The sequence below is a fragment of the Coregonus clupeaformis genome, chromosome 33, assembly GCF_020615455.1.
Source record: "Coregonus clupeaformis isolate EN_2021a chromosome 33, ASM2061545v1, whole genome shotgun sequence".
Lineage (NCBI taxonomy): Eukaryota > Metazoa > Chordata > Actinopteri > Salmoniformes > Salmonidae > Coregonus > Coregonus clupeaformis.
Window position 1 is genome coordinate 40,298,006 of NC_059224.1, and position 22,266 is coordinate 40,320,271.

At 44.5% G+C, this 22,266-nt stretch overlaps 1 protein-coding gene across 3 annotated transcripts in view; it reads right to left on the reverse strand.

Moving 5' to 3' along the window:
• Nucleotides 1–22,266, reverse strand: part of LOC121549139 (serine/threonine-protein kinase MRCK beta-like) — a 184,721-nt gene that overhangs the window by 71,210 nt on the left and 91,245 nt on the right. For all 3 annotated transcript variants that reach the window (XM_045210288.1, XM_041861002.2, XM_045210289.1), the window contains exons 5-12: nucleotides 21,922–22,070; nucleotides 18,629–18,722; nucleotides 14,829–15,029; nucleotides 5,223–5,471; nucleotides 4,554–4,812; nucleotides 4,228–4,347; nucleotides 3,240–3,373; nucleotides 1,539–1,781 (exon numbers count right to left, since the gene is read on the reverse strand). In XM_045210288.1, coding sequence (XP_045066223.1) covers nucleotides 1,539–1,781; nucleotides 3,240–3,373; nucleotides 4,228–4,347; nucleotides 4,554–4,812; nucleotides 5,223–5,471; nucleotides 14,829–15,029; nucleotides 18,629–18,722; nucleotides 21,922–22,070 — 1,449 coding nt within the window. The remainder of the gene's footprint in view (nucleotides 1–1,538; nucleotides 1,782–3,239; nucleotides 3,374–4,227; nucleotides 4,348–4,553; nucleotides 4,813–5,222; nucleotides 5,472–14,828; nucleotides 15,030–18,628; nucleotides 18,723–21,921; nucleotides 22,071–22,266) is intronic.

A 22,266-nucleotide genomic window follows, 5' to 3' on the forward strand; every position in this document is an offset into this window, starting at 1 on the left:
GTAGGACACACCAAGTAGCGCATTCCTCTGTCGCCAATGCAGACAGCACTAGAAAGACGATGCCCTTAAGGGAATACTGACATTCAGATGGAGAAATAAACAAGTAGATAACAAGCTGATGATAAAAGATACAGCTGGAGAGAAGTTGGTTTGTGCTTTCTGAATGGCAGGAGGAGCTGTAGCACCAAAACTCAAATCAAATCAAATTTTATTTGCCACATGCGCCGAATACAACAGGTGTAGACCTTACAGTGAAATGCTTACTTACAAGCCCTTAACCAACAATGCAGTTTTAAGAAAAATAAGTGTTAAGTAAAAAATAAGAAATAAACATTATTAAAGAGCAGCAGTAAAATAAAATAACAGTAGGGAGGCTATATACAGGGGGTACCGGTACCCCCTGTATATGTGTGTGTTGAGGTTGAGAGTCTGGGATTCTTGTACATAGACACACTCACATAGGCACACACACACAGTTAATAATACACATATAACCCACAAGCAATGCACTCAATTATGCCCTCACCACAGAAAGCTAAACGTTGCTAATTAGCTTAACGTTGCTTACATATTGCCACTCCGCCTCCGCAGGCCACATGGGCTGTCAAAGCTGGTGTGCTAACTTTATCCACAATTGTTAGCATGCTAAGTGTTAGCAAACTTAATGTTAGTAAGCTAAGACTTAGCAAGCCAAATGTTACCAGAGACAGTAGAGAAAGCGAAACATTCCACTCCCCCAGAGACTGTAGAGAAAGGAGACATCTCACTGGCAAATTTCTTCTGGTCGGGCGAGCAAGGTGGGGACAGTAGGTAGACCAGAAGCAGCTGTTCCTTCTCTCGCGTGAGCATGCCAGAGATTATGAAGGAACCGTGAGCTTACACGGGAAAGCATGCTCACAAGAGAGAGGGCACGCCCACTTACACAGACAGGAACCGTGACAATTTTTTTCAATGGTAAAAGGCCTGAGTGAACTATCTTAATTTATCCACCAACTTTGATGTTACCAAGCTAAGAGTTAGCAAGCTAAATGTTTGCAAGCTAAGACTAATTAGCAAGCTAAGTGTTAGCAATCTAAGTACTAGCAAGCTAAATGTTAGCAAACCAACTGTTAGCGAGCTAAGTGTTATAAAGCTAACTATAACCAAGCTAAGCTAAGTGTTAGCAAGCTAAATGCTAGCACTTTAAGTTTACATTTACATTTTAGTCATTTAGCAGACGCTCTTATCCAGAGCGACTTACAGTTAGTGAACACATATTTTTTTATACAGGCCCCCCGTGGGAATTGAACCCACAACCCTGGCATTGCAAACACCATGCTCTATCAACTGAGCTACATCCCTGCCGGCCATTCCCTCCCCTACCCTGGACGACGCTGGGCCAATTGTGCGCCGCCCATGAGTCTCCCGGTCGCGGCCGGCTGCGACAGAGCCTGGATTCGAACCAGGATCTCTAGTGGCACAGTTAGCACTGCGATGCACTCAGGAGGACTAAGTGTTAGCATTAGTGAGCTACGCGCTAGTCAACTTTTACATCTCACCTCCTTGCGAGCCTTCTCGGTCTTGCGGATGTCCTGGCGCATTGCATCCACCTTCTGCACAGCAGCGTCCATCTCCTCCTCCTTGTCGCGGAGCTGGCGCGAGAGGCGTTGCTTGGTGGAGCGCAGCTCTGCCATGCGCTCACTCAGCTCAGAGAACTCCTGCAGGGCCAGCTTCCGCTGGCTATGGGCCTCCTTCAGCTCCTTGGTCTGGGACTTGAGGCGCTCCAGGGACTCCACCAGTTGCTGTTGGTGGAGATGGAGAGGGGAGGCGGGGGGTGAGAAAGAGGTGGGGAGAGTGGATAAGTGAGGGAGAGAGAGAGGAGGAAGGAAGGAAGGCAGGAAGGTGAGAGAGATGTGGGGGAGGTAGGTTGTAGAGGGGTAAGGGGGAAGAGAGGGAAGGGAGAGGGAAGGGAGAGAAAGGGTGAGTGGGTAGGTGAGGGGGGGGGTGGAGAGAAAGAAAGAGTCAGGAGAGAAAAAGGAAGGGTGGGAGGGAGAGGGCAGCAAAAGAAAAGAGAGAAAGAGCAGAGGAGAGGCACGAGAGATGGGGAGAGGGAAAGAGCCAGACAGAATGACAGGTGTGTAGATTAAATGAGAGGGAGAGGAGGTGAATCGGGAGAGAAAGAAAAAAGAATCAGTGAACTACCAATTATAAGCTTGACTGACACTATAAACATACAGACAATTAGTACCGAACAAATTATTTTAAGAAAAATTCCACCCTTTTTCAACATTACATTCATAATCTCCAGCTCCACCCCAACATGTGAAAATGGTGGGTTTTTATGTCCATATTCAAGGAAAATCAAATCCTTTATGCATTGTTGGTAAATAAATGGTGACCGAATGATCTACAAATAATAATGAGTAGTTAATGATGCAAGGTGATTTGTAGATCAGTCAGTCGGCAGTCACCTGCAATGTCAAACAAGTCCTATGTTTTGTAGTTCAAAAGATAGAAGATAGGATATTTCTGATGAAATCATCCAGAGACACTGATGACATCATCTGGTGTGCTTCATGTGAATGTAACCGCCTATGAGCAAGCAAAGGTTAGTTATGTAAACTAGACAATGTAAAGTAGAGTAGACAAACACATCCCCAGTGTAAGAGAAGAGGATGGGGTTAAATAGTTTTGCGAATGGAATTAGACAACAATTTGGTGTGTGTCGAGAATCCGGACTCCCGCTAACCCATGACATTGACGGAATTAATCGGACTAAAAAGCTCCCAGTGTTTACACACTGTGGTGATCTAATGACCTGAGGATATTAGGTTAGGCACTGTGTGTGTGTGTATCAGGTTGGAGAGGTGTGTGCGTTTGTGTGTTTGTGTTTCAGCATCAGCATCTTGCACATCAGATACAATGGGACTTCACACTGAGTGAAATGTCCTCTATGCACTATGCAATGAATAGGCAACGGTGAACAACATTGGTCCTGGAGAGCTAAAGTGTGCCCAGTGAATCATGTCAGCTCTATTTATTGCATTCACCTCACTGAATACACCCCTGGGTCGTATTCACTTGACACCAAACGGAAGAAAACGGTCCGAAATGAGAAATGGCTGCCTGAACTTGTCCAATAACAAACACTAGATTTTATTTTCATTAGCAAAACATTTTGTTATGGTGTGCACTACTGAATATGACCCTGGAGGAGGGGGGTGAGTTTGAAGGTCAGGGGGAGAGAAGAGTGATGTTACCTTGTGGATCTCCTCCTTCTCCTGTCTCAGGGCTTTGACCTGCTTGTCCAGGGTTTTCAGCTTGGAGGAGGAGCTCTCATAGTCCTGGCGCAGTGTCACCGCCTCCTCCAGCTGGTGCTCCAGCCTATCAGAGTCTGAAAGAAGGCGAAAAGGGGAGGGACTTCTTGGTTAGTGAGCTGGTGATAGGTTAGGGTCAATGTTTCCCAAAAGGTCACAATTTTACTGGATAGTGGCTTCAGACTGGGATTTGGGGAGAAAGCTTTGATTTATTTTGTTTTAAACATAATACTTTGTTTATGCGAAAGGTGACAAGAACTGAGTCCTACAGACGAAGAACCATAGATGATAGATGTGCCTTATATATTTTCAGATTAGTGATGTTTCAAATGTCATTATCTGCTGGCTAATATCCCGAGTGGCGCAGCGGTCTAAGGCACTGCATCTCAGTGCTTGAGGCGTCACTACAGACCCCCTGGTTCGATTCCAGGCTGTATCACAACCGGCCGTGATTGGGAGTCCCATAGGGCGGCGCACAATTGGCCCAGCGTCGTCCGGGTTTGGCCGGTGTAGGCCGTCATTGTAAATAAGAATTTGTTCTTAACTGACTTGCCTAGTTAAATAAAAGTAAAATTAAAAAAATTAAAAATAGTTGTGTACAGACAAACAAGTAGATAGTAGCGGTTGTGTCCTTTCAGGTGATGTGTAACATTCTAACTCCAAATGATTTAGAATATGTTTATACAAATGCAGCTACATCAGCTTTTCAAAATAACTCAAAATGGAGACATGGTTCTTCATCTCTAAAGCTCTCTAAAGAGTTTAGGTGAGAGGTACTTGTGCTGCGCTGGAATAGCCCCAAAAGTAAACTGAGCGCACCTCAAACACTTTCAGGTATTTGACCTTTGTGTTCCACCCAGGCCTGATTTAAATGCTTAGACAGTGTTGGGTTGTCTGACGACGATGTTGGATTGCATTGAGAGAGACTGACCTTCAAGTTTCTTCTTGAGCCTCTCGATCTCCTCGTTGAGCTTCTTCATCTCCTTGTCTCGGCCCAGGGTGCCAGCCCCGCGGCCCGGCCCATGGAGAGACTGCACAGCCTGAGTGGACTCTGGAGGGGGTCAGAGGCAGCAACAAACACAGGTCAAGGGTTAGAAGTCATGTCCACATTTAAACTGTGGGTCACTTAGGGTGTGTATCAAGGGTGTTTGTGTGTGCATGCTGTGTGAGTGTTTCTCCTGGCCTCACTGGTGTGTGTGTGTATGTGTGCGCATGCAGTCTGTGTGTGTTTCTTTTTGCCCACTCCCGCCCTCTCACCCTGCAGCTTGCGACTCAGCTCCAGCTTCTCCTGCTCCAGCCGGCGGATCCTCCTCTCGAAAGCCTCCACCTCCAGCTCCACCTCCTGGTCCCTGGGACCCCCCTTTCCTCCTCCCCCCTCCTGGAAACCCCCATCGAACAGGCCGGCTCTGTTGACGCTGCCGCTGTCCGAGAAGCAGCTGTCCGTGGTGTAGGTGAAGCCCACGAAGGGCAGGTGCTGGCCAGTGAAGCCGGTGTGCGTAACTGGAGGGGCAATGTCCTGTTGGGTAGGAGAGAGAAATATAGAGAAAGAGAGATCGGTTAGAGTTGAACAGCCAAACTGACCAAGGGAAGAGCCAATTAAACAACTGAGGTCGTGGATGACAAAAACACTTCTGGTTTTCATTCTTAATCAGGGACCTGGGACTTTAACTGAGCGTCTTTCGCTGGCCAATCAGTGACATTAATTGATACTTTCGTTTTCGTGGGCCAGTTGCTGAAATAGAGTTAACTTTAGCTTGGCTGGCTAGCTGGTTTCCAGTTAGCATTAACTAGCTAGCTCCTTTCCAGTTAGTGTTAACGAGCTAGCTTGTTTCCAGTTAGTGATAACTAGCTAGCTTGAGTCTAGTTAGCATTTGCTAGTTTCCTGTTATCTTTAGCTAGATAGCTAATTTCCCCAAGTCCACCCACCGGGTTTTTAAGAATATCGTCATCCACGTCGAAGTTGGAGGTGTCAGATGGGGAGCTGACGTCGGGGATGTAGGGCGCCTCGGTGGAGCGGATGTGATCCCAGTCGATGCCAGCAAAGAAGGGGTGGTCCTTGAAGTCACCGATGCCGTTCTGGCCCAGGCGGTGCTCGCGGCCACAGATGAGGCGCGAGATCAGGTCCTTGGCATCCTCCGACACGTCGCTGATGTTTGAGGGGAACTGGAAACGCTCCTGTGAGAGAGTGGGTGAGAGAGGAAGGAGAGGAAGAGGGAATCAGAATTTGACCTTTAAATCTCTTTTATTGGGTCAATAGCATTCATTAGAAAAACACATCAAAAACATCAAAATTTCAGCCCTCACATATAAACATCTGCAAAAGAAGCAGGAGGGGGATGAAAGAGAGAGGGGGAAGGGGCGCGATGAAGGAGAGTTCAGAGAAAGATGGGGTAAGATTAGGGAGCCTGACCAAAAGAGGCACAGGAACAGCAAAGGAAGTAGAGGGAGGACAACAGTGAGACCCACAGAGAGAAAGTCAGAAAGACAGCAGGAAAAGATAAAGAGAGAAAAAGGGGTAGAGAGAGAGCGGTGCAATGTGGTAGAGAGCAAAAAAGAGAAAAGGGGCAGAGAACGAGGGAAACGGTGAAAGAGAGAGGGAGAACAAGAATCAGAGACAGGAGGAGAGAGACAGTGTTAGATGATACATAACAAGCTCCATTTGAGATGTGACAGAGACTTTGATGAAAATAGCAGCAAGAAAGTAGGCAAGTGTTTCAGGAACTGGGCCTTCGAGAGGAGCACTTAACCTGGATAGCCTTCAGGAAATAAACAGACCGTGTAAGTGGCCAACTTCTTAATAAAACACACCAGTACCTACACTATAAATAATCACAAACCTTTGGAACAGGCAACACTGAAGGGCAACCAATCAACAGAATTACAGTGATATACAGTGCCTTCAGAAAGAATTCACTTATTCCACATTTTGTTGTGTTACAGCCTGAATTTAAAATGGATTAAAAAAACTAAAAACAGCCACCTCCACACAATACCCCATAATGAAAAAGTGAAAACCTGTTTTAAGAATAGTTTGCTAATTTATTGAGAATGAAATACAGAAATATCTAATTTACATAAATATTCACACCGAGTCAATACTTTGTAGAAGCAACTTTGGCAGCGATTAAAGCTGTGAGTCTTTCTGGGTACGTCTCTAAGAGCTTTCCACTTGGATTGTGCAACATTTGCCCATTATTCTTTTCAAAATTCTTCAAGCTCTGTCAAATTGGTTGTTGATCATTGCTAGACAACAATTGTCCATCTGCCAGTGTAGATTTGGCCTTGTGTTTTAGGTTTTTGTCCTGCTGAAGGGTGAATTAATCTCCCAGGGTCTGGTGGAAAGCAGACTGAAACAGGTTTTCCTCTAGGATTTTGCCTGTGCTTAGCTCCATTACGTCCATCCTTAATACTAGAACTGCTAAAACGGTCAATCTGACCGTTTTTTATTTCTATAACTTAATTTCTATAAAAACCTTGAACCCACCTGTCCCTGACATTTCCTAAATATGTGTATTTTACACTCTAGCAGTACTTGTAGACAAATATCACAGAAGACAAAAACTTTGATTCTCAAAGCACCATGAAGGTCAAAATGACATGCATATTTAACAGTAGAATAGCAGGGCCTCGAGGAGTACCAATAGCCACCAGCCTAATAAATCAATTTAACTAGAAAATGTTTACACACAATACCCCATAATGATGAAGCGAAAACAGGTTCAGAAAATCTTGCAAATTGATAGAAAAACAACAATACAGTGGGGAAAAAAAGTATTTAGTCAGCCACCAATTGTGCAAGTTCTCCCACTTAAAAAGATGAGAGCGGCCTGTAATTTTCATCATAGGTACACGTCAACTATGACAGACAAATTGAGAAAAAAAAATCCAGAAAATCACATTGTAGGATTTTTAATGAATTTATTTGCAAATTATGGTGGAAAGTAAGTATTTGGTCACCTACAAACAAGCAAGATTTCTGGCTCTCACAGACCTGTAACTTCTTCTTTAAGAGGCTCCTCTGTCCTCCACTCGTTACCTGTATTAATGGCACCTGTTTGAACTTGTTATCAGTATAAAAGACACCTGTCCACAACCTCAAACAGTCACACTCCAAACTCCACTATGGTCAAGACCAAAGAGCTGTCAAAGGACACCAGAAACAAAATTATAGACCTGCACCAGGCTGGGAAGACTGAATCTGCAATAGCTTGGTTTGAAGAAATCAACTGTGGGAGCAATTATTAGGAAATGGAAGACATACAAGACCACTGATAATCTCCCTCGATCTGGGGCTCCACGCAAGATCTCACCCCGTGGGGGTCAAAATGATCACAAGAACGGTGAGTAAAAATCCCAGAACCACACGGGGGGACCTAGTGAATGACCTGCAGAGAGCTGGGACCAAAGTAACAAAGCCTACCATCAGTAACACACTACGCCGCCAGGGACTCAAATCCTGCAGTCCAAGACGTGTCCCCCTGCTTAAGCCAGTACATGTCCAGGCCCGTCTGAAGTTTGCTAGAGTGCATTTGGATGATCCAGAAGAGGATTGGGAGAATGTCATATGGTCAGATGAAACCAAAATATAACTTTTTGGTAAAAACTCAACTCGTCGTGTTTGGAGGACAAAGAATGCTGAGTTGCATCCAAAGAACACCATACCTACTGTGAAGCATGGGGGTGGAAACATCATGCTTTGGGGCTGTTTTTCTGCAAAGGGACCAGGACGTGTAAAGGAAAGAATTAATGGGGCCATGTATCGTGAGATTTTGAGTGAAAACCTCCTTCCATCATCAAGGGCATTGAAGATGAAACGTGGCTGGGTCTTTCAGCATGACAATGATCCCAAACACACCGCCCGGGCAACGAAGGAGTGGCTTCGTAAGAAGCATTTCAAGGTCCTGGAGTGGCCTAGCCAGTCTCCAGATCTCAACCCCATAGAAAATATTTGGAGGGAGTTGAAAGTCCGTGTTGCCCAGCGACAGCCCCAAAACATCACTGCTCTAGAGGAGATCTGCATGGAGGAATGGGCCAAAATACCAGCAACAGTGTGTGAAAACCTTGTGAAGACTTACAGAAAACGTTTGACCTGTGTCATTGCCAACAAAGGGTATATGACAAAGTATTGAGAAACTTTTGTTATTGACCAAATACTTATTTTCCACCATAATTTGCAAATAAATTCATTAAAAATCCTACAATGTGATTTTCTGGATTTTTTTTTCTCATTTTGTCTGTCATAGTTGACGTGTACCTATGATGAAAATTACAGGCCTCTCTCATCTTTTTAAGTGGGAGAACTTGCACAATTGGTGGCTGACTAAATACTTTTTTTCCCCACTGTATATTCACATAAGTATTCAGACCCTTTGCAATGAGACTCGAAATTGAGCTCAGGTGCATCCTGCTTCCATTGATCATCCTTGAGATGTTTCTACAACTTGATTGGAGTCCACCTGTGGTCAATTCAATTGATTGGACATGATTTGGAAAGGCACACACCTGTCCATATAAGGTCCCACAGTTGACTGTGCATATCAGAGCAACAACCAAACCATGAGGTCGAAGGAATTGCCCGTCGAGCTCAGAGACAGGATTGTGTCGAGGCACAGATCTGGGGAAGGGTACCAAAACATTTCTGCAGCATTGAAGGTCCACAAAAACAGTGGCCTCCATCATTCTTAAATGGAATACGTTTGGAACCACCAAGACTCTCCTAGAGCTGGCCGCCCGGCCAAACTGAGCAATCGGGGGAGAAGGGCCTTGGTCAGGGAGGTGACCAAGAACCCAATGGTCACTCTGAAAGAGATCCAGAGTTCCTCTGTGGAGATGGGAGAACCTTCCAGAAGGACAACCATCTCTGCAGCACTCCACCAATCAGGCCTTTATGATAGAGTGGCCAGACGGAAGCCATTCCTTAGTAAAAGGCACATGACAGCCCACTTGGAGTTTGCCAACAGTCACCTAAAGGACTCTGACCATGAGAAACAAGATTCTCTGGTCTGATGAAACCAAGATTGAACTCTTTGGCCTGAATGCCAAGCGTCACGTCTGGAAGAGACCTGGCAGCATCCCTACGGGGAAGCATGGTGGTGGCAGCATCATGCTGTGGGGATGTTTTACAGCGGCAGGGACTGGGAGACTATCAGGATCGAGGGAAAGATGAACAGAGCAAAGTACAGAGAGATCCTTGATGAAAACCTGCTCCAGAGCGCTCAGGACATCAAACTGGTTCAAAGGTTCACCTTCCAACAGGACAATGACCCTAAGTACACAGCCAAGACAACACAAGGGTGGCTTCAGGACAAGTCTCTGAATGTCCTTGAGTGGCCTAGCCAAAGCCTGGAATTGAACCCAATCTAACATCTCTGGAGAGACCTGAAAATAGCTGTGCAGCGACGCTCCCCATCCAACCTGACAGAGCTTGAGAGGATCTGCAGAGAAGAATGGGAGAAACTGCTCAAATACAGGTCTGCCAAGCTTGTAGCGTCATATCCAAGAAGACTCGAGGCTGTAATCGCTGCCAAAGGTGCTTCAACAAAGTACTGAGTAAAGGGTCTGAATACTTATGTAAATGTAATATTTCAGTTTAAAAAATTTTATGCATTTGCAAAAAAATTCTGAAAACCTATTTTTGCTTTGTCATTATGGGGTATTGTGTGTAGATTGATGAGGGGGGGAAAAAACAATTTAATCCATTTTACAATAAGGCTGTAATGTAACAAAATGTGGAAAAAGTAAAGGGGTCTGAATACTTTCCGAATGCACTGTAGGTAAAAACGAAAAACCATCAAAAGACAGTATTTCAAGTGCAAAATTGTTTTCATTCGTGGAGTGCCTTTGTTTCAACTATGAAACAAAAAGCATCCCCAAACCATCACACCACCACCACCATGCTTGACCTTTGGTATGATGTTCTTACTGTGGAACGCAGTGTTTGGTTTTCGCCAGGCATTACTGGAACCATGTCGTCCAAAAAGTTATACTTTTGAATAATCTGTCCATAGAACGTTATTCCAAGAGTCTTGATGATCATCCAGGTGCTTTTTGGCAAACTTGAGTCAACTTTTTGGACGAGATGGGTCCCATTATGCCTGGCGAAAACCAAACACTGCATTCCACAGTAAGAACATCATACCAACAGTCAAGCATGGTGGTGGTGGTGTGATGGTTTGCTGCCTCAGGACCTGGACGACTTGCCTTAATAGAAGGAACCATGAATTCTGCTCTGTATCAGAGAATTCTACAGGAGAATGTCAGACCATCCGTCTGTGAGCTGATGCTGAAGCGCAGCTGGGTCATGAAGCAAGACAATGATCCAAAACACACAATGAAGTCTACGTGAAAATTGCTAAAAAGCAACAAATTGGAAGTTTTGGAATGGCCTAGTCAAAGTCCAGACCTAATCCCAATTGAGATGTTGTGGCAGGACTTGAAACGAGCAGTTCATGCTTGAAAACCCACACGTCACTGAGTTAAAGCAGTTCTGCATGGAAGAGTGGGCCAAAACTCCTCCACAGCAACGTGAGAGACTGATCAACAACTACAGGAAGCATTTGGTTGGAGTCATTGCAGCTAAAGGTGGCACAACCAGTAATTGAGTGTAAGGGGGCATTTACTTTTTCACACAGGGGAATTGGGAACTTTGTTTATGAAATAAATATGTAATTGTTGTGTTATTTGTTCACTTATGTTCCCTTTATCTAATATTAGGTTTTGGTTGAAGATCTGATAACATTCTGTATCACAAATATGCAAAAGTAGAGAAAATTAGAGAGGGGGCAAATAATTTTTCATAGCACTGTAAGTGTCATTTGACAGCAGTCAACATTTTTATATTATTGTCAGTTATTGGACACATTATTTGTGGCCTCGCTCGTGCTTATAGTATGGTGTGCATCGTCGCGCAACAGTTGGATCTCATTTAGCTGTTATCCCTTGTCCTAATAGTCACCACAAATCTTTGTCACTGAAACAGGTGTCTTGGGTTCCGTTCCGTGTGCATCTGCCCACCTTGCAGTTTCTCCTCCCCAGGAGCTGTGCGAAATTTGGCATGCGCAATGGCTCGTGTGGAATCTTTGCTGTTGCCTTGGCCCTCGTATGTCTCTCACGTAGCCCGTGTGCCAGACTCATGATGAAGTTTCTCCAGGTCATGGGTGTAGTTCATGCACTGCTTGAACAACACGTGTGCGTTGATAGCGGCCAAGCATGTTGTAGAACACAGCAACAGGCCAGTTCCTCCTTTCACCTAGTACAGCCGTGCCATATGATACGAAACATTATCCGACACTCGCTCACCTGCTGCCCGATATGGATATTGTCCCAGATATGGAAAGCCGTTCAGCATGAACCAGAATAATCATGATCAGAGATGTCATGATCCATTTCTTCCCAGCCATGTGAGTCGTTTTCGTTCAGATATTCTAGCAACGATAGTGCATCCATTCATCTTGGTCTTGCCATTGTAAATTATGCATGCTCTCAATGTGTAGCCTTCTCCAAGTAGGCCTAGAGTAGACTAATAAGACTACTTGGATTCGGTGGACTGATATAGGGTAGACCTTTGAGATTATAATTAAAATAGATGAATAGAATGGCCCACCCTGTTCTTCATTCACAATTGGTGATTACATAATTACGCATCGTTTGCTTCCCCTCCCTCATCAACTCACCCATTCTCCTTTTTTCTCCCCCATCATACTACATTTACATTTACGTCATTTAGCAGACGCTCTTATCCAGAGTGACTTACAAATTGGTGCATTCACCCTATAGCCAGTGGGTTAACCACTTTACAATAAAAAAAATTGACTTCTTCTTGGGGGAGAGGTTACTTCATCCTATCCCAGGTATTCCTTAAAGAGGTGGGGTTTCAAATGTCTCCGGAAGGTGGTGAGTGACTCCGCTGTCCTGGCGTCGTGAGGGAGCTTGTTCCACCATTGGGGTGCCAGAGCAGCGAACAGTTTTGACTGGGCTGAGCGGGAACTATGCTTCCGCAGAGGAAGGGGAGCCAGCAGGCCAGAGGTGGATGAACGCAATGCCCTCGTTTGGGTGTAGGGACTGATCAGAGCCTTAAGGTACGGAGGTGCCGTTCCCCTCACTGCTCCATAGGCAAGCACCATGGTCTTGTAACGGATGCGAGCTTCAACTGGAAGCCAGTGGAGTGTGCGGAGGAGGGGGGTGACGTGAGAGAACTTGGGAAGGTTGAACACCAGACGGGCTGCGGCATTCTGGATGAGTTGTAGGGGTTTAATGGCACTATACTTCATTTATTTAATCTGTTGTTATATGTGTGAAATTAGTTTCGGTATAGTTTAGGTTCAGTTTCGAGGCAATTATCGGGGTGATTATCAACTGGGCATGGCACATTCAACTACTGAAAAAGGAGCGGAGCAGGTCGGGGAAAACCATAAAGAATATTACATGCCCTCCTAAAACTGGTTATAACGCCAGTTCTGTTAGTGATATTAAGATTCTAACAACGACAGTGTGTTATATAGACTTATTTAGGAAAAGTCAAGGACGATGGGGACATGACTTTAAAAATGTCATAGCAATTAAACATTTAAATTAGTTTTGAGTCTCATTCAGATGCTCTCTGCCTTTCTAGTGTTAATATACACACTCACAAATAAAGCATTAATAGTTTGTTTAGGAAGGTCACAAAAAAACATGATACAAGGCAATTTAATTAAAAAGAAAAGAATAGCATGTTTTGAGTTGTATTCATCTGTGCTTAGTAGCCAAGGCTATGGCTGCACGATGCCAATGATATCTACTTCGTTTAGCAGACATCACAGACCCTACCACAGTCACAGATATTTTACAGTAAGAATATAATGGAATATCCCAAATGGCTATTGCTGATTATCACCTGTAGCCTACTCACATGAGGAAAGCATGGAGACAAGGTTATTCTAGGAAAAAGTTGTATTTTGAAACAGAGACCATCCGCGCGATTTGTACAGTTGTTTGGCAAAAATAGGTTAATTAGAAACCTTGAAATCTGCTCTTTCTAATAGGGTATAGCAATCAAAACGTCTGGCCTGCAATGTATTATTTATTATGGAATATTTATACAATTGCCTTGTTGCAAACAGGATGCATGTTTTGGAACATTTCTATTCTGTACAGGCTTCCTTCTTTTCCCTCTGTCAATTAGGTTAGTATTGTGGAGTAACTATAATGCTGTTGATCCATCCTCAGTTTTCATCTATCACAGCCATTAAACTCTAACTGTTGTAAAGTCCCCATTGGCCTCATGGTGAAATCCCTGAGTGGTTTCCTTCCTCTCCGGCAACTGAGTTAGGAAGGACGCCTATATCTTTGTAGTGACTGGGTGTATTGATACACCATATAAAGTGTAATTAATAACTACACCATGCTCAAAGGGCTATTCAAGGTCTTATTTTTTATTTTTTTTACCCATCTACCAATAGGTGCCCTTCTTTCGATGCATTGGAAAACCTCCCTGGTCTTTGTGGTTGAATATGTGTTTGAAAATCACTGCTCGACTGAGGGACCTTACAGATAATTGTATGTGTGGGGTAAAGATATGGGGTAGTCATTCAACAATCATGTTAAACACTATTATTGCACACAGAGTGAGTTCTTGCAACTTATTATGTGACTTGTTAAGCACATTTTTACTCCTGAATTTATTTAGGCTTGCCATAATAAAGGGTTTGAATACTTATTGACTCAAGACATTTCAGCTTTTCATTTGTAATTAATTTGTAAAAAAAATAAAAATATATTATATATATATATATATATATATATATATATATATATATATATATATATATATATATATATATATATATATATATATAGGGTATTGTGTTTAGGCCAGTGACCCAAAAATCTCAATTAAATTTTCAATTCAGGCTCTAACAACAAAACGTGGAAAAAGTCCAGGGGTGTGAATACTTTCTGAAGGCAGTATTCTATAAACAATCTATAAACCATGACAGACTATTTCAACCCATTCATAATTCAGTGTACCGTTTAATTAACGGTGAAATACTGTACATTTGGAAGTAAACAATCAATAAATCATTAAAAAACATTCATTATTCAAATGTTTGGAATACGTAGCACTTTTTGCTGGCCAATAGGAGAGCAGCATTCTGTTCTTTTTTAGAAACAGAGGCGGGAAAAGCATATGTGAGTTGCTAGCTGTGTCACTAAGGCAGTTTGGATGCTGATGACACACACGCAAGCTAAATTCTCTAGATAGTTGCAAGCTAGTCACTAGGGCCCCCTCACTTTGTCCTGCCTCAGAGGTAGGCAACATGCTTGTCCCTAAACACAGACCTAGGACCAGATTTCCCAACCCATACCTGTGACCAGTGGCTCTGTCCCAATTCTCTTGCATGGCATCCTATCCTTGTTTCCTTTCCTTGTTTTCAGGAATGGACACAAATGTGTGAAAACAGACTTTCAAGCCCCGCTTTCCGCTCACCTCACCAGGTTGCCACTACAACCTACACTTTTCAAAAAAAGATCTGCCAGTTTCCTCAGGTTTACCTCGTGGTTCATGATCTTGCCGTAGGTCTCCACCAATGACTCGGCATAGAAGGGCGTCTCCCCATAGAGCATTTCGTACATACAGACCCCCAGGGACCACCAGTCGCACTCTGGGCCATACTTCCCCATGCCGTCCTCCATGGCCTGCAGGATCTCAGGGGAAATGTAGTCCGGAGTGCCAACAGCCACAGACGACTGGACCTGGAATAAGAGAGGATTGAGGGGGGAGAGTGAGGTTGGGAACTAAAAATGAGGGGGTGGAAGTGAAGTGTTGTCAGAGAAGCACGATTTAACGTTGTACTTGTAAAGAGGTCCTGCTGTGACGACATCAGAGGGGTTTGTGTGTGTGTGTATAATGAGACCCTATTCAAGCATTAAAAACACAGTTTGAGTTTGCTCTGATATGAGGGTTCAAATTCCATTTAAAAACCCCACTATGGCCTTCAAGCACCTCATCAAGTTCGAACATTTAAATATTAGTACGATTTTCACTAAACACTGCACCACCTTATATCGGACAAATCATCTTGAACCTCAGGTTCCTTTCGTTTTTCACAAACAGCTGAGTAATAGAAAGGGCTCTTGTGGTAGAGTCGCTGAGCGATGAAAATCTGAGTGATAAAGACATTAGATTTAGCATAAGAGCAAAAAACGAGTGGGGGCTGAAAAGTTGTTCAATAAAACCTCGGCCTGTAAGCGCTCAGCTAACATCATTAGCCCACCGTGTGACCCCTCTATTAATTCCATTATGGCATGTCATAAAAAACATTAGGACCCATGTGCCCCTTCAGTGTCCCAAATGGCACCCTATTCCCTATATAGTGCACTACTTTTGACCAGAGCCCCATGGGCCCTTGCCAAAGGTAGAAAAGTAGTGGACTATGTAGGGAACAGGGTGCCATTTGGGATGCAGCCCGTCTTTCCATTTTACACCCGGTGAACTCTGAGGGCAGTCGGGTATTTCACATCATTTACTTTTTATTTACAGTAGTACAATAAGGACTGGGTGGGGGACTTGTAGCTAGGTTTTTAAGAGGAATTTATAATGAAAAATTAAGAGCTGGATTCCTAGACAGATTAAGCCTACTCCTGAGCCATTTAGATTTTTAGATTTGGCGTCGCATACATGGCCTGGACTGTCTTTGTGTAAAATGTTTAGAGACTAGAGGCATATAGTTGGACCTTCAAGGAAAGATCCACCCATTTTGAATGATATATATTTTTTGGCCATCTCTGAGCGATGTTCTATCGATTCTCCGGGTCATTTCATGTGTATCATGAGCTCTTGCCGTTCACGCAGGCAGAAATACAGCTGGCATGACGTAGCATTGTGATAAAGCTGCTCTCACTACATTTTACATTTAAGTCATTTAGCAGACGCTCTTATCCAGAGCGACTTACAGTTAGTGAGTCATTCTTTAAAAAAAAAATATATATATATTTTTTTTTACTGGCCCCCCATGGGAATTGAACCCACAACCCTGGGGTTGCAAACGCCATGCTCAACCAACTGAGCTACATCCCTGCCGGCCATTCCCTCCCCTATCCTGGACGACGCTGGGCCAATTGTGCGCCGCCCCATGGGTCTCCCGGTCACGGCCGGCTACGACAGAGCCTGGATTCGAACCAGGATCTCTAGTGGCACAGCTAGCACTGCAATACAGTGCCTTAGACCACTGCGCCACTCGGGGGACGCCAGAAGTTAATAGGAAGATTACTTTTAGATCGCAAAAACCTCTATCGTACATGTCAGATTTCAACACTGGCCGATGTCAAAAGCGGGAGATTGTCTTCTCTTGAATGAGCCATTGATCATATTTTTGCGATATTCCTACCTTGAGAAATGTGTAATTTAACAGAGGGTCCATCACATTTCTCCTATTTTTCTGCCTCTTCAGTCCAGGGTGCATTGCATGGTGCTGCCCAGTGGCTCAGAGAGCGGAATGCTGAGAGGCTTTGTGGGAAATGTAGGGAACTGAAAAGTCAGAGGAAGCTTGGGGAGAGGATTGCGCAATCTTGGAGGATATTTTAACCATGCTGCGTGACGCTCCTCAGCTCGGCAACAATAACAACGTTGGTGGTGCGGCCAGTGGCGCCGTTTCCCCCTAAGGCAGATTCTAACTTTAAACAATGCTGATTCAAAATCAAATGTTTACTTATTGGCTAAACCTAAATTGAGCATATATCAGGTTCTATGAAAAGGCCAATAAGTGAATGAAATCATTTTATCATCACTAGCCCCCTATGAGACCCAGGTCTAAAGACCCGGTCTAAAGACGCTGATCTTGCATCAGTTTTGCATTTCCCCCACAAATGGTTAAGGTTAAGATTGGGGGAAGGGAAGCTGATCCTAGATCTGTTCCTAGGGAAAACTTCACCCAGAGCGCTGCTGTTGCACAGTTCCGCAAGGCAGTTGCATTTGAATGTGGCTTCTTCTTCTGGTACTAGTTCTCTATACCATTGTTCAGGTCTTTGTTGTATGTATAGAATTAGAATCTATTGTAATCTCTAGTCATTCCATTTCTATGGTTGTACGTATTTACTGTAAGTCACTCCTCATTGACTTCTTCATTGACCTGACTAAAGCGTAGGAGAGCCTCTTATTGACCAATGACCACTCAGTCTGCGTACCAAATAGCACCCTATCCCCTATAGACCCATTTACCAGCCCGTCATGAAAAGTAGTGAGTGCAGTTCATCATCAGAAACCTCTCTGTTTACCTAGCAGTGGATACAATCACATGCAACTTCAACATCGCAGATGTCAGAGGATTGATTACCTAGCAAGTTAGAGAGGCAAGGTAAAATATCACAAATAGAGCTAGATAAAGCCAGAAGCAGTCAAGCTTGTTTTCATAGTAATCACCCACTCACTTAAGTTTGTCAAGGTCCCGACTTTAAATGTTAGCTATCATGCTACAGAGCTTTTTGGTGCCGGGATGCGCATGCATCACTCGACGTGACTTTCTTGTAAACAAAAAAAGGCTCTAGTCAAAAGTAGTGTACTATATAGGGAAAAGGGTGTCATTTAGAACGCAGTGTCAGTCAGCTAGAAAGAAGCCTGAACTTCTGTACATTCTCCTGCATTCTACGCTTGTGATATGTTTTGAAGATGTGGCATAGCCTGTGGGGTTATGTCATTGTCACACGTGTACACGTGACACACACACATACAGTAGTAGAAGCATAGTGATTTCCTGTCTATTGGAGCTAAGGGACTGGTACACCTGTAGAGAAAGAGAGGCTTCAAGTCCTATGTGCCTAGAGAGCTTTACATTGCTCCAGGAGCACTGCACTGTAGGTGACCTTGTGCTGCTTCCAACCTCTCTCAACTCGTGTGTGTGTGTGTGTGTGTGTGTGTGTGTGTGTGTGTGTGTGTGTGTGTGTGTGTGTGTGTGCTGTACGCTTCCAACCTCTCTCAACCTGGAGCTGTACGCTTCCAATGTCTACCTGTCCATGACATACTACTTTGATCGTGATGACCAGGCCCTGCACAACTTTGCCAAGTTTTTCAAAAACCAGTCCCACGAAGAGCGTGAGCACGCTGAGAAGCTGATGATCTGTATCGTTTCCTAGCAGTGGCTATCTCCCTCCGGAACCAGTTTGCAGTGCCAGGGCTGTTCAGTGTGATCTTTTTACCATTTTTACCATGCTGCACGTAGCTCCTCAGCTCGGCAACAAAAACAACGGTGGTGGGGTGGCCAGTGGAGCGGTTTCCCCCGAAGGCAGATTCTAACTTTAAACAATTTTACTTATTGGCTAAACCTGTGTGTGTTTGTCTGTCTGTCTGACTGACTGACCGTGCCATCCTGCATCATCTTCAGGCAGGAGCCAAAGTCGGCCAGCCGGATGTGGCCGTTCATGTCTAGCAGCACATTGTCTGGCTTGATATCTCTGGAGGAAGGAAGGAGATAGAGAGAGAGAGAGAAAGAGAGAGAGAGATGGAAGGAGAGAGAGAGAGAGAGAGAGAGAGAGAGAGAGAGAGAGAGAGAGAGAGAGAGAGAGAGAGAGGGAAGGAGAGAGAGCGAAAGAGGAGAGAGAGAGAAGGAGAGAGAAGGAGAGAGAGAGGAAAGGAGAGAGAAGGAGAGAGAGAAGGAAGGAGAGAGAGAGAGCGAGAGAGAAGGAGAGAGAGAGAGAGAGAGAGAAGGAGAGAGAGAGCGAGAGCGAAGGAGAGAGAGAGAGCGAAGGAGAGAGAGCGAGAGCGAAGGAGAGAGAGAGCGAGAGCGAAGGAGAGAGAGAGCGAGAGGGAAGGAGAGAGAGAGCGAGAGGGAAGGAGAGAGAGAGAGAGAGAGAGAGCGCGAGAGGGAAGGAGAGAGAGAGCGAGAGGGAAGGAGAGAGAGAGAGAGAAAGAGAGAGGGAAGGAGAGAGAGAGAGAGGGAAGGAGAGAGAGAGCGAGAGGGAAGGAGAGAGAGAGCGAGAGGGAAGGAGAGAGAGAGCGAGAGGGAAGGAGCGAGAGAGCGAGAGGGAAGGAGAGAGAGAGCGAGAGGGAAGGAGAGAGAGAGAGCGAGAGGGAAGGAGAGAGAGAGAGCGAGAGGGAAGGAGAGAGAGAGAGCGCGAGAGGGAAGGAGAGAGAGAAGGAGAAAGAGAGAGAGACAGACAGGGAGAAATGGTTAGGATAACGGAACTGCGTAAAACCAACCTTTCAATACAGGGATAATTGATTGGCCGTGAGTATGTCTCCTCTCCACCAATATATAGTCCTGTATATCATTGTGACATTGTCTTAAAGAGCACCTTAAAGTGCATCAGATAAAATGTATGGTTCAATACACACACCCTCCCCTCAACATTTCTCTCCCGGGTGGCTCTCGGAGCTGAACAACTTGGCATTGTTCATCCACCGTCCCTCTCTTCCCATCTCTCTCTCTCCCGTTCCCCCTCTACTCACGCTCCCTGGCTGGATGCAGGCCACACAAACTGTGCCCTCTGTTGTACTAATCTTGGCACCATGCTGGGCACAGTGGGCACAACGGGCACGGCGTAAACACCTAAACACAAACACAACCAGCCCAACACAAACTAACAGGCCAAGCACATACATTTCTCTTTACAGATACACTCATATTCTCTCTCTCTCGCACAAACCGAAGCATCTACACACAACCATTAGAGTAGAGACCAAACAAACAGTGTAAGGTGTGTTTGTCAATCAGTTCACTAAAGCAATCTACCATGGCTCCTCTAATTTCAGACTAATGTGCACCACAGTTTTCATTTATCCTTTAAACTACTACTACTAGTTTGATGGTTGTAGCCATCAATTGTCCCATTAACCCTTTACACCTGACAAGACTGAATCCAAACATTACCACTGTTGATTTTGTGACATTTTACTGTACTTTTCGCCGCATTCGTTGATAACGAAATCTGAAAACACTCTGGATACATTCAGTAACATGATAAGACTATTGCTGGAAAATGTGGGACAGGTGCAACATAAGACCAAAACAATTACAAGGGCTTGAGTGACTCCAAGTGGCCACACACCTCTCCAAAGTGTGCAACGTTCCTAAGCAATTTCAATGCACTTTTATGACTCAAAGAAAAGTCTTCAACTATAAGGTACTTTTTGAGCTCTCTTTGCTGTGCTGTTGAGGAACTAGAGCAAGCACACTTGTAGTCGTTTCATTTGGAACACAACCCTGCATCCCCGCCATCACACAATTACTGTTGTTGTTTACGCAATCCAAAACCGCTCCATTATAAATCGTAATCTGGTTCAGGTAGCCATGATTTGAAAGCTTATTCTATTGCCAACATGACTAGCTAAGTTATAAAATACAATCTTACAGTGTTAAGCTTTCACAAGGCAATTCAGAGAAACAGATCGTAATTTTGGTGCGCATAGAAAGGAGTCATGAGTGCATTCAGGTGCGTGTGCCGCGGCAAATCTTTTCACAATAATTCTGTTCAGAACAACCCAGGGTATGACGCCAGGTAATCTTGTAACTGTACATCAAACAGTGATCATAAACGTTTACACTGTATATGACATGCGTTTTATGATTTGGAAATCTGCACATTTGGACTCACGGGTGTTTGGCTTGCTTTTATGACATCAAAGCGGTATTTATTACATTGAGTCACCTTAATTTGTGCATTTCCCTCACTCAGACAACAAAAAAGTTGCAAAAGTTGCCCAATTACCGGGAGGGATGGGGGCAACTTCCTGTCACACGCGGTGCTCAAATTCAGAACGGCTGTCAGTCCAAACCAGAGCTCTGACAGTTACTGTACAGCCACTACGTTCCAATTTAAGCACTTATTAGTGCTCAAATCTGCCATTGTCAATCCGTATACGGGTACGAATGTCAAGGGTTAACAATCACCCATATTAGTGAACGTATTTCATTTCAAACTTCACATTTCTCTAGTGTAGGCTACTCATCATAATGAACGATATCAGCAAAATGCCTGCGATAACTAGTCTGTATAGTCGGTGACAATCATTTTCGGTTTATAGTCCCAGCTCTAGTGTGTGTGTGTGTGTGTGTGTGTGTGTGTTTTAGAGTCAGCAAGTGTGTCAGAGTGTGCGTCACAGCGAGAAAGTATGCTTCCCCCAACTCCTCCATTCTGTCGTTCGGTTGCTCCCTCTCTCTCTCACACATCATCTCCCTCTCTCTTCGTTCCCCTTCTATCCCACCCTCAATCTCTCTTCATCCCTCCCTCTGTTGATTAATCTTGTCCCTCTCCCTCAGTTTCCCCCTCTATCTCGCTACAGTACATCACAGTCTAATACGGCCCGTTCCATTTTGGCCCCTAGCCCCTTCTGCTGGCTCCTCCACCCCTCGGGTGTTCCCAAATCTGAAAGGATGCCATAGGGGGAAATGCAATTTGCAGGAGGCTCCACTTAGCCCAATTGGAAAGCCAACTTTCGCCGCATAGTTGGAAATTACACCTATCCATCCCATTCAGATTGGGTTAGGGGATCTCTCATAGGCAGAGCTCTCTCATAGAGATAGCTCTGCCTACTCTATACCTGTCACAGATTCACATTCACACACACACCTCTCTTCACACACTCACAGAGTGAGATCTGCTTATTCTATATATCGGTCACAGATACACTGACAAACACACACATCCCTCTTACCTGTGGACGTAGTGTTGTTGGTGTATAGAGTGGATGGCCAGCACCATCTCGGCCACATAGAACTTGGACATGTCCTCTGGGAGACGGTCCTCAAACTTACTGAGCAGGGTCAAGAGGTCTCCTCCCACATAGTAGTCCATCACCAGGTACTGCAGATGAGAGACGGGTATGGGTTATAATGAGGTATACACACGCACAGATACTACACACCCAGACAGAGTATACACAAGTGTGTGTGTGTGCGTGTGTGGGTTGGTTCTTCTATCCTTGTGGGGACCTACAATCCCCAAATGTCCCCACAAGGATAGTAAAACAAGGAAAATTATCCCTCATAGGGACATTTCC